This window comes from Natator depressus, chromosome 7 (assembly GCF_965152275.1).
Source record: "Natator depressus isolate rNatDep1 chromosome 7, rNatDep2.hap1, whole genome shotgun sequence".
Taxonomy (NCBI): Eukaryota; Metazoa; Chordata; order Testudines; family Cheloniidae; genus Natator; species Natator depressus.
In genome coordinates, this window is record NC_134240.1 from 29,685,052 (window position 1) to 29,695,954 (window position 10,903).

At 54.7% G+C, this 10,903-nt stretch overlaps 1 protein-coding gene across 1 annotated transcript; it reads right to left on the bottom strand.

Annotated features, from left to right (window-relative positions):
• Window positions 1-7,502: 7,502 nt before the first annotated feature.
• On the bottom strand, window positions 7,503-9,916 carry LOC141991426 (transmembrane emp24 domain-containing protein 10-like). The gene is made up of 5 exons (XM_074959719.1): window positions 9,505-9,916; window positions 9,057-9,177; window positions 8,633-8,706; window positions 8,105-8,231; window positions 7,503-7,921 (listed from the first exon to the last, which is right to left on the bottom strand). Exons 1-5 carry the CDS (start codon window positions 9,706-9,708, stop codon window positions 7,800-7,802), a joined length of 648 nt encoding a protein of 215 aa, XP_074815820.1. The 5' UTR covers window positions 9,709-9,916; the 3' UTR covers window positions 7,503-7,799.
• Between the last annotated feature and the right edge of the window lie 987 nt (window positions 9,917-10,903).

Genomic DNA, 10,903 nt, shown 5'->3' on the forward strand with positions numbered 1-10,903 from the left:
CGCCTCAGCTTTAGACCCCATTTATCCCCAGGACCCCAGGCTCCCAATCCATCCTCCTGCTCCCCACTTGAGCTCATTTAGTTGAGCAGCTGCTGTGTTTTAAGGGTCCCAGACCCAGGGCCTGTGCGGGAAGGTAGAGGGATCATTAGTGTGAAAGGTCTGAAATCTCGGTCACTTCAGGAAACATGGTGCCTGATTCACCAGTGAATGGGGAGCCCAGGGCTGGGAGAGCAGGGGGCTGTGGGTCAGGATTGGGCCCGGGGCTGGGAGAATAGAGGCCTGTGGGTCAGGATTGGGCCCGGGGCTGGGAGAGCAGGGGACTGTGGGTCAGGATGGAGGTGGGTGTGTTCAGCAGTGCTGGGACAGATGTTCCCTTCATGGCCCTATTGGAGTGGGGGAGTCCTGTGTGAAATATGCCAAGGTCATGTCTGCCTGTGCTGGAAGTGGCTTATAAAAGGGTTTCATCCAGCCCAGTTGCCCCACCCCCAGATTCCCCTACACCCTGTCCCTGGCTGCTCTCCATCCCCCAGGACATGTACCCACTGCTCCCCATGATGCCCCTGCTCACTCTTCTGCTGTGCAGGGCCATCTGGTCTAGCTACTGCGCCCCTCCCCACATGGACCAGGACCAGGGGGCCCCATCAGGTATCAGTATCCTGACCCTCAACTGCAGGTGAAGGGGGATGGGAATGGCTTGGCGCTCCCAGGAGCTTGGGTTCAATTCTGGGAGCCAGGACTCATGGGTTCTAGCCCAGCTCTGGGAGGGAAGTGTTGTTAGAGCCAAGGGACTCCACTTTCAGCTGATTGTGATGAGTCTGTTTCCTGCTGCTGCAGCCCAACATGGGTCACAATCCCTGTGGGGCAGAGCAACCTCTTCAGGGTCCCAATCCCCATCTCTGCAGGGCCCAGATTACTCAGTGCCACACTCCCTCCTCCCTTCCTGCCCCCAGAGACAGCAGTGCTCTGGTACTCCCTTCTCCCAGATCCCAGTGCCAGGGCACCTCCTGATCAGGGAGCAGGGAGTGGTGCTGAGCTTATAGCTTTAGGGGCATTTTGGACTCAGAAAGAGCCTCTAACACTGAAGCAGGGTGGGCTGCGGGTCGGGATTGAGGGGCACCAGCAGAGCTAGTGGGGGGATCCCAAGGCTGGGATCGGGGGTGGGATTGAGGGACATCTGTTCTTGTGTTGTCTGCCCAGCTGCAGGGAGCAGGCCCAAGTGTGTGTGTGGGGGGGAATGTTGTGTTGTGTAGTTCTGGTGTGTTTGTGTTGTCACAGTTTTCTCTCCCCAGCTGGTGGGGGTATTGTGTTTTTATGTAGCAGAGATGTGCTGGGCAGGGGGTGCTGAGTAGTTGGTTTTTTATGTAGCTGTGCTGTATTGTGTTGTGTAGGGGCATTATGGTGTGTAGTTGTGTAGCAGTGTTATGTTGTCATTCTCCAGCTGCAGGGAGCAGGCCCTCACCCCATGAGGATGATGTTGTATAGCAGTACCGTGATGTTGTGTAGGGGGTTATGGTGCAGAGCTGTTGTGTTGTGTATTGTGGTATGTTGTATAATAGTGTTGTGGTGTGTAGTCATGTAGCAAGGCTGTGTGGTGGTTGTGGTGTGTAGTTATGTTGCACTGTTTGTAGTCATGGTGTGTTGCAGTACTGTGGTAGGTTCTCGTGTTGTGGTGGTTTTGTTGTTTAGGGGTTGTGTAGCTGTGGTATGTCGTGTAGCAGTGTTGTGTTGTTGTGGTGTGCAGTTGTGTAGCAGTGTTGTAGCACAGGAGATCGTGTTACATTGCTTTGTAGTACTGTTGTGTTGTCTCAGGGGCTACACTTCTCTGGCTGCTGTGACTGGACTGAGCCCCCAAGATCCCAGGGCCTGAGGGGGGGGGGGGCAGCTGCAGGTGGCCTGGGCTAAGGCCAGCACATGGCTCCCAGCATCCCCTGTGGGTAGCATCTGAGTGACACCCTCTGCTCCCCTCTCACCTGGAACACACCCTACAGCCCCACCCTCTAGTCCCTTCCCCCTGGGGGCAGTACTGGAGTGATACCCTCCCTCCTTGCTCCCCACAAAGCCCCCCCAACCACCTACTCTCACATTAATTCCCCCCTCCCCTATACGCCTCCCAGTGACCCACTGCTTCCCCCTTTGTACCCCCATCCTTCCTTTGCCTTCCTTTTGCCCCCCTCAGGCCTGCCCCCTTCTCAGGGGTGGGAGGTCAGCACTGGAATGAGTGACACTCCCCTCTCATTGGCTGCTGCTCGCCCACTCCATGGTAACCGATCAGGTGATCCCGTTTGTGTGTTTGCAGAGCTATCTTCCAATCAGATGCTGCTGATCCACTAGCAGGGCTGCTCCCTGATCTCACTACCTGGTAAAACCACTGGATCCTTCCCCCAACAGCCAATGAGGGCCAGGTATTCCTGGGTTCTATCCTGGCTCTGGGAGGGGAGCAGAGTGTAGCTGTTAGAGCAGGGGGCTGGGAGTCAGGACTCCTGGGTTCTATCCTGGCTCTGGGAGTGGTATCTAGTGGTTTGAGCGGGAGGACACCAGAATTCCTAGCTTTGCCCCTTGCCTTCCTGAAGGTCTTGAGGGTGCACTTGTCTATAACCTCCCCTTACAATCTCTCTGCAGACCCCAGACATCTGGTCCCCCCCATTCCTATCACACACACACACACACACACACACACCCCCCCCCCCCCCGAGTTCCACAGGCCCCAAAGGACCCCCATGTAGAGACCATCCCTCCAGTCCCTACTCCTCTCCCTCCTAGTCCTGCTGACCCCCATAGGCCCCCTGATTCCTGAAGACCCCTCTGCAGAGACCAAAAGCCCCAGTCCGTTTCCCTGTGGCTGAGAACCCCCCTCACATCCTCCCCTCTTTGCCCCCAGATCTCATCTGGCACAGCTGGGTGCTACACCCCAAGTCTTTCGCCTTCACTGAGTTCCTGGGCCCGAAGCCTATAGCCTGGGCCCCCCAACCTGCCAGACAGAGATAGTCACAGAGCAGGTGGGGAAGTACCACCTTTCCTTATGCTTCCCAGCTGCCACCCTGTCACATGGCGGGTGGGGAGAAATACCTTGATCACTGCAGGGTGTGGGGCCATACTATCTGATCCCTGGGGGATACCTGGTACCAGCCTGATCGCAAGAGGAGGTGAGGGCCCCATCATAGCCCGAGCCCTCAGAAGAGTGGGAGGGTGACCAGTACTGGCCCGAGCCCTGTGTGGGGTGCCCTGACTCGCTACAAGTCGTAGTGGTGAATTACTTAGGGAGAACCCCCCATGCTGCTAGCCCTCAGTTCTCCACCCTGCAGGGCCCTGGCTGCCTTCCTGCACAGCACAGGGCTGGAACTGTGTCTGGTCCAGCCAGATGGCACCTGCTCCTACAGCCCCCCCGAGAGCCTCAGTTTGGACCTCACCATCATCACTGTGGGGATCTTCCTGGGGGGGGGCAGCTGCCGCACTGACTTAAGTCACTCTCTCTCCTTTACCAGCAGGGTGCATCCCCACACTGCTCCTCCCAACTGTCCTCCAAGCTGTGGCAACACCATCCCTTGAGGGTGCAGTAGAGCAAGATGACTCTGTGAAACCTAAAATGTCCATCCCCTCCCTGCCCCACAGAGCCCCATAATCCAGCAGGCACCCCACAAATCCCCCCTACTGCAAGAGGCTGCAGTACAGAGTTCCCTGCATGGCTTTGGGAGGGGTTGCATTTGAACAGTATCAGGGGATGAAAAATAATGGAACCCTCATAAAATTACCCCTCTTTTAATATAGGTCAGTGTTGTGGCTCTGTGACAAGTGGGGACACAGCTTAGCTATCATCAAAGTCCCCACTACTCTCCCATGCTGCCAGTCACTGCTCATGACTCCAAGACCCTGATCCTGCCCTTGGGGCTGGATGCCAGTGGGGGAAGGATTCCTCCCCAGAGCTGATGGCTGGAATTAGACCTGCTGTTCTGCTTTGAGCAAGAGACCAGCTCAAGGTCAATTTCACAGCTGGGTCCGTTTCTGAAGAGTTCAGAAGGGTCCATCAGATCATCTAGTCAGCTTGGGTTTGAGAAAGAGGAGGAAGTAACCAGGAGGAAAGCCATTGTACAGTTGAGTCTCACCAACAGGGAGGAAGTGGTAGCAAACCTAGAAGTGGAAGGCAGTTTCGGTTAAAGTGATCAGGAAATGCGTTCATACCTCTAAGGAAAGGAAGAGCAGAGAGCAGCAAAATAAGGAACATGGACTTCACCAAAGCAGACTTTAACAAACTCGGAGAACTGGTAGATAAGGTCCTGTGGGAAGAAAATCTATGGGATAAGAGTTCAGGAGATTTGGCAGTTTCTCAAGGACACAATATTAAAGGCACAACAGCAAACTATCCCAGTGTAAAGGAAAGATGAGAACAAAAGGAAAAGGCCACTATGGCTCCTTCAGGAGCTCTTTACATCACCTGAAAAATCAAAAAGGAATTCTACGAAAAGTAGAAACAGAGGTAAATGGCTACAGGGGAGTACAACAAACAGCACAAATGTGTAAAGACAAATTAAGAAAGTCAAAGGCACAAAATGAGTTACAGCTGGCAAGGGACATAAAAGGCAATAAGAAGTTCCTTAAATAAATTACAAGCATGAGAAACATGAAGGAAGGTGTAGGCCCACTACTTAGCATCAGTTACTGACTCTCCTTACCTGCTATCAGGAAGGCTGATGCGTTTAATGCCTATTTTGCTTTAGTCTTCACTAAAAAGCTTAATGGTGACCAAATACTCAACACAATTAATATTAACAAAAAGGGGGAAGGTGTGCAAGCCACAATAAGGAAAGAACAGTTGGCAGGGCCTGATGAAATTCACCCTAGGGTACTTAAGGAACTAGCTGAAACAACCTCAGAACCATTACCAATTATCTTTGAGAACTCATGGAGGAAAGGGGAGGTCCCAGAAGACTGGAGATGGAAAAACATTGTTCTCCTTTTTAAAGACAGGTACTATCTCATTTCCTTCTTTGACAGGGTTACTGGCCTAGTGGAATTGGAGGGAATTAGTAGAGGTCATATCTTGATTTTAGTTTCAGAGTAGCAGCCATGTTAGTCTGTATTTGCAAAAAGAAAAGTACTTGTGGCACCTTAGAGACTAACAAATTTATTTGAGCATAAGCTTTCGTGAGCTGCAGCTCACTTCATCGGTTGCATGATTTTAGTAATCCTTTTGACACAGTCCCATATGACATTCTCATAAGCAAACTAGGGAAATGTGCGGCCACTTTATAGTAATTTATTCTAGACCACAGCTGGTTGAAAGACCATACTCAAGTAGTTACCAGTGGTTCACTGTCAAACTGGGAGGTTGTATATAGGGGGATCCCACAGGGGTCAGTCCTGGGTCCAGCACTATTCAATATTTTCATCAGTTACTTAGATTGCAGACCATGTTTATAAAAATTTGCAGATGTCACCAAGGTGGGGTGGTTGCAAGTACTTTGGAGGGCAAGATGAGAATTCCAACTTACGTTGACAAATTAACTGATCTGAAATTAACAAGATGAAATTCTATAAAGACAAGTGCAAAGTACTGCACTCAGGCAGGAAAAAAATCAAATGTGCAACTATAAAATGGCTAGGCGCTAGTACTGCTGAAAAGGATCTGGGGGCCATAGGGGATCACAAATTGAACGAGACAACAATATGATGCAGTTGCAAAGACAGGCTCACATAATTCTGGGGTGTATTAACTGGAGTGTCATATGTAAGACACAGAAGGCAACTGTCCCGCTTTACTCACCACTGGTGAGGCCTCAGCTGGAGCACTGTAGAAAGATGTGGAGAAATTGGTGGGAGTCCAGAAGAGAACAACAAAAATGCTAAAAGGTTTAGAAATCCCAATTTATAAGGAAAGGTTAATAAAAACGGGGCATGTTTAGGTTTCAGAAAAGATTGAGGGGGTCGTGATAGTCTTCCAATATGGTAAGGGCTGGCACAAAGAGGTTGATGATCAATTGTTCTTCATGTCCACGGAAGGCAGGCCAAGAAGTCATGGGCTTAATCTGCAGCAAGGGAGATTTAGGTCAGATACTAGAGGATAGTTAAGCTCTGGGACAGGCTTCCAAAGGAGGTTGCAGAATTCCTGTCACTGGAGGTTTTTAAGAACAGGCTGGACAAACCTGTCAGGAGTTGTCTAGGTTTACTTGGTCCTTCCTCAGCACGGGGGCTGGACTTGATGACTGCGTGAGGTCCATGCCAACCCTATATTTCTACCCTAAGCCTCCTGTCTATCATAAACCATTAAATCGCACCCAGTTCTCTGTATTGAGCCCCAGGATCTTGGTCAGACCAAATTATTTCAGTCCTCAGGGGATTAACTTGTTGCGTGCCCTAGACAGAGAAGAGAAGAAACTGAGGGGCCCTGTATGCCCAAGACTCCTGCGCTGGCAAGGAATTGCAGAGGTGAGCCATGCCCAGGTGATCGCAGCAGGCGACTCGCGCCTCGTGCTGCAGAGGAAGGAGAAAACCGCCAAGCTCCCTACCAATCTCTGACCAGGGAGATTCCTTCCTGACCCCAAATCTGGCCATCAGCTGGACCCTGAGATGTGAACAAGACCCCCAGCCAGGTAGCTAGAGAGGAATTGCTGAACCACCTCAGAGGCTGGCCCACCCCAGCTGGTGTCCTGTCTCCAGCTGTGGCCAATCCCTGACGCTTCAGAGGAAGGTGGGGAAAAAAAAGCCCACAAATACCTAGAACGGTCCCCAACATTGTTGAGCTGCCCGACCACAGCATTCAGAGCGAGAAATGCTGTTGTGTAAAGAGCAAGGACCTTGCACGCTCGGCCAGCTACAACGGTAATGGGTGCTGCATACGAACCTGAGGTAAATAGATCTGTTCCCGGAGAGCAGCACTCAAACCTGCAGCACACACACAGTGGCCACAGCAGGTCCGCTTGAGCCACATCACTTCCCTCCAGAGCAGATGGAGGGGCAGGAGTTTGGGGGAGGGAGGATTTAAAAAAAAAAAAAAAAAAAAAAAAAAAAAGGAGACACAAAGACAGCAAGAAGTGTTCCAGGCAGTTTACCCCCAACAATGGGTGATTTGGATCCAGCCAAGATCAGGGGAGGTGGGGAGAAGGAACACTTCAAATCAACACTGTTAGACACAGTGGAGACTTTAGGGGGGTGCCAAAAGGAACCTTGGAGGAGCCCAGATCCAGGCACAGCTGGGGGAAGGGAGGGGTTACAGACAAATATACCCTCTGGGAATCCTATATCAGGGTCAGTAGCAGAGCCAGGAGTAGAACCAGCAGACCTGATGCTCAGTGCTGCTGCCCCCCCATGTTCTAATCCGCTAGCCCTCCCCTCCTCTCTAATCACATCTGTCATGCCACATCCCAGCGGGCAGTGCACAGAGGGGATAGTTTTCTCCAGAGCAATCCCAGGGACATGATGGGATGGGGCTCCCAATAGAATCGGGGGTGGGGTGGAAGAAGCCGCCCCCCCTCCCCACTTCCTCACAAAATGACATCACAAGCCACCAGCCCAATTAACTATTTATTTTAAAATAATTACAACCCAATCCCCCTGATCACGGTGCCATCACTACTGGATCCTCTGTTAACTACAAGATCCTTAAAAATGGGGGTAGTTGGATCCCTACTGGGGGGCCAGAACCCCCCTCTTCCCACCAGAATCCATTCCTGATGGGCAGAGATGTCCATTACAGGCGCCACTTCCCACTAGAGCTGAGAGAGGCTGGATGTGGATTCTAGGGCCATCAGGAAGGGAGCCTGGCGCAGGATGGCCTGTGAGAGAGGCAGACACACCCAAGGGGCTGCTCACTCGATGAGCTTCTTGGCCTTGAAGAAGCGGCGCAGGTAACAGACTTGCCAGGTGGCCAGGCCCACCAGACACAGCATGGAAAAGATGCTGAAGTAGAGCACGCGGGTGCTGGTGGACTCTGTCGAGAGAGAGAGAGAGAGACATGGGGTGAACAGGGGACCCCAAAGCATCATCACAAGTGGCTTCCAGCCACTTCACAGGAAAGAACCCAGGCGTCCTGGCTCCCAGTCCCTTCCTCCTGTGTTCTACCCCAGCCCTGGGAGGAGAGTGGGGTCTAGTGGGTACATGGGTGCCTCCTCACCATTTGTGTCCCTCATTTCCTCCTCCCGCTGCTTCATGTAGGCAAAGTCCTTGACGATGGATTCAGAAAGGTCCTCAAGACGTCGCAGATCCACCTCTAGGGGCTTCAGCTTCTCTGCCTTGGCAATCTGGGTGTGGGGACAGTAGGAATGAGATGCAGAATTCCACCCCACACTGAGACACAGCCACCTCTGGGGTAAAGCATAAGGGCTGTCTATACAGGGATCTCTTGCTCAGTGCTGAGACACAGCCATCTCTGGACTGGGCACAGGGTCTGTTCATACAGGGATCCCTCGCCCCACGCTGAGATGTGGATGCCTCTGGGCTGGGGCACGGGGGGCTGTTTATACAGGAAACCCTTGGAATTCTGGCCCTCAGGCTTTAGCAGAGCTGGGGATACATGCCTAGTTGGGTGGATGTTGTCAATTCTGTCCTTGGGCTGAGATTGCTGGTGCCCCACCTTCCCCATCACACACAGGACAGAGGGACAGCTGCAGAGGGTTGGGGACTCAAAGGGGGCGTTACTCACGTCTTCATAGTTCCGGGCCTCCACCCCATGTTTGACATTGAGGCTGATCAGTTGGTCAGGAACTCGAAAACCCACTGGGAAGGGAAGGATGAAAGAAAGAAGTTATAACTGTCACAGGGGAGGGAAGAGCTGGTGCATGACCCCACTTCCCTTCCAGTCAGGGATAGAACCCTAGAATCCTGGTTCTCAGCCAGTCTTACTGTAGCCACTAGATACCACTCCCCTCCCACAGCCAGGAATAGAACCCAGGAATCCTGGCCCCCATCACCCTCCTCAATGCTAACCACTAGACCTCCCTCATGATCACAAGTTTACTGGCCGTGCTGAGTGCAGGAGACCGCAAATGAGGGTGGCAGGGAGTTGTGGGGTGGGAGGAATGCCCCCCAGGACACAGAATCCCTGCACCAGGAGTGAGACCTCATACCCGACTGGCCATGGCTCTCGAAGCAGATCTCGTAGATCTCATAGTCGTCTGTGGTGAAGGCGAATTTGCCCTTCTTGGCATCTTCCTTGGAGTAGAGCAGGTGGCCGGAGGAGTCTGTGACCTGGGGTGGGGGTGGGGACAGATTGTGACCCCACAGAACTACCCATCTCCCCAGACCAGGCTCCCAATGCCCACAATGATCCTGTTCCCCAGGAGGATGGGGTGTAGTGTGTCCCCTCCACCCAGGAGTAGGGGGTGTCCAATGGGGAGACGGGGGTCCCTGATGTCCCTCTTGGGGGAGGACATCACACAACTGCGTGGTAAATCTTGGACCTTGGAGAAGAAAGGGGGTCCCTGGGGTGGTGCACAGCTTATGGCGAGCGTAGGGGGCAAAGCACCCGCGGGGGGAGGGTTCGGGGGTGCGGCGGAGATCCCTAGGGGCTCTCACCCGGAGATCGGTCCTGGCCCCCGGCGCCCCGGCCTCCGACACCTCGTACTCCCCGGTCACCATGACGTCGCGGTGCATCTCCTCTTTCAGGCACTTGCGGGTCTGCGCCGGCAGCTGGAACGAGAGCGCCCCGCACCCGCCGGCCAGCAGCAGCGGCAGCAGCAGGGGACCCAGGAGTCCGGGGCCCGGCCGGGGCACGCGCATGGCGAGCAGCGGCGGGGAACCCCCCTGGCCTCGAGACGCCGCGTCCGGCTCCCCCAGGCAGGTGGAGTCGGTTACGTCCGGCTCCTCTGTCACACTGCCCCTGAGCTGATTCGGTGGCGTCGGACCTGGCGCTCACCCGACGTGGCGCTCGCTCTATGGTCTGGCCCCCACCCCACAGGGGGGACAAGCCCTAGCCGTGCTTCCGCTTCCGGCTCCACCTACTTCATCTCCGGCAGCGTGAAATAGAGTCCGGGCAGCGCGAACTTCGGACTAGGGGAGAGGAAGTGCGCAGGCGCAGTGTGATCTCGGCCTATGCGGTGCTGTGCAGGAAGAAGCCATGGTCGCTTGTAGCTGGGCAGAGTGCTGGGGGGAGGGGTGTCAGTCCAGCCTGGGCTACCCCCGAGCCTGACCTGGCACGGGTTTGGTGGGGCTTCTCTCCTCCCCTTCCTCGGGCTGTGGGGATGGGGGGGGGTAGTGGATAGAAGCAGGAGGCCAGGACTCCTGGGTCCTCTCCCTAGCTGCGGGGGGCGGGGCCTGTGCCCACCAACGGGCAAGATATGTAAAGTGTCAGTGAATCCGCTTTACAAGCGCGGCGGCGCTGGGTGGCGCCAGAGAGCAGGGTCTGGGCGGGGGCCGTACGTGCGAGGAGTCAGGGGGAGCAGCCCGAGCACCTCCGACCCGGGGCAGCAGCCAGGAAGAGAGGCCAAAGGCTCGCTGTACGGGGCAGGGAAACCCGCTATCCCTCCCAGCCCTACCCCCCCCGGGTATCCTTTAGCACCCCAATCCCTTCCCTCACCCCCCTACGCCCTTCCTGCTCCCGAGCCTGCTCCACATCTTCCCCCCCAACCCCGCACACCCATCTCCCATGTCTTCCCTTCCACTCCTGCTCCCCCCATCACCCCAAACATCATCTCTCTAGTCTCCTCATGCCCCTCCCTCGCCTCATTCCAACCCGCCCCCCTTCCCTTCCTCCACTAATCCCGGTCTGCCCACGGGTTGGCCAGGCAGGGAGCCCCAGGACTGCCCCCTGTGGAGCAGGGCAGGGTGTGGGGATCAGCCCCCCCAAGTGCTGACCCTGGTTAAAAGGCTGTGACGGGGTGAGGCTGAGAAGGCACTGGGTGAAAGGATGCCTAGAGTGTGGGAGTGCGTGTCAAGCCTTGGCACCACTCCCCGCCTGCAGCGGGGCTGGCACTGC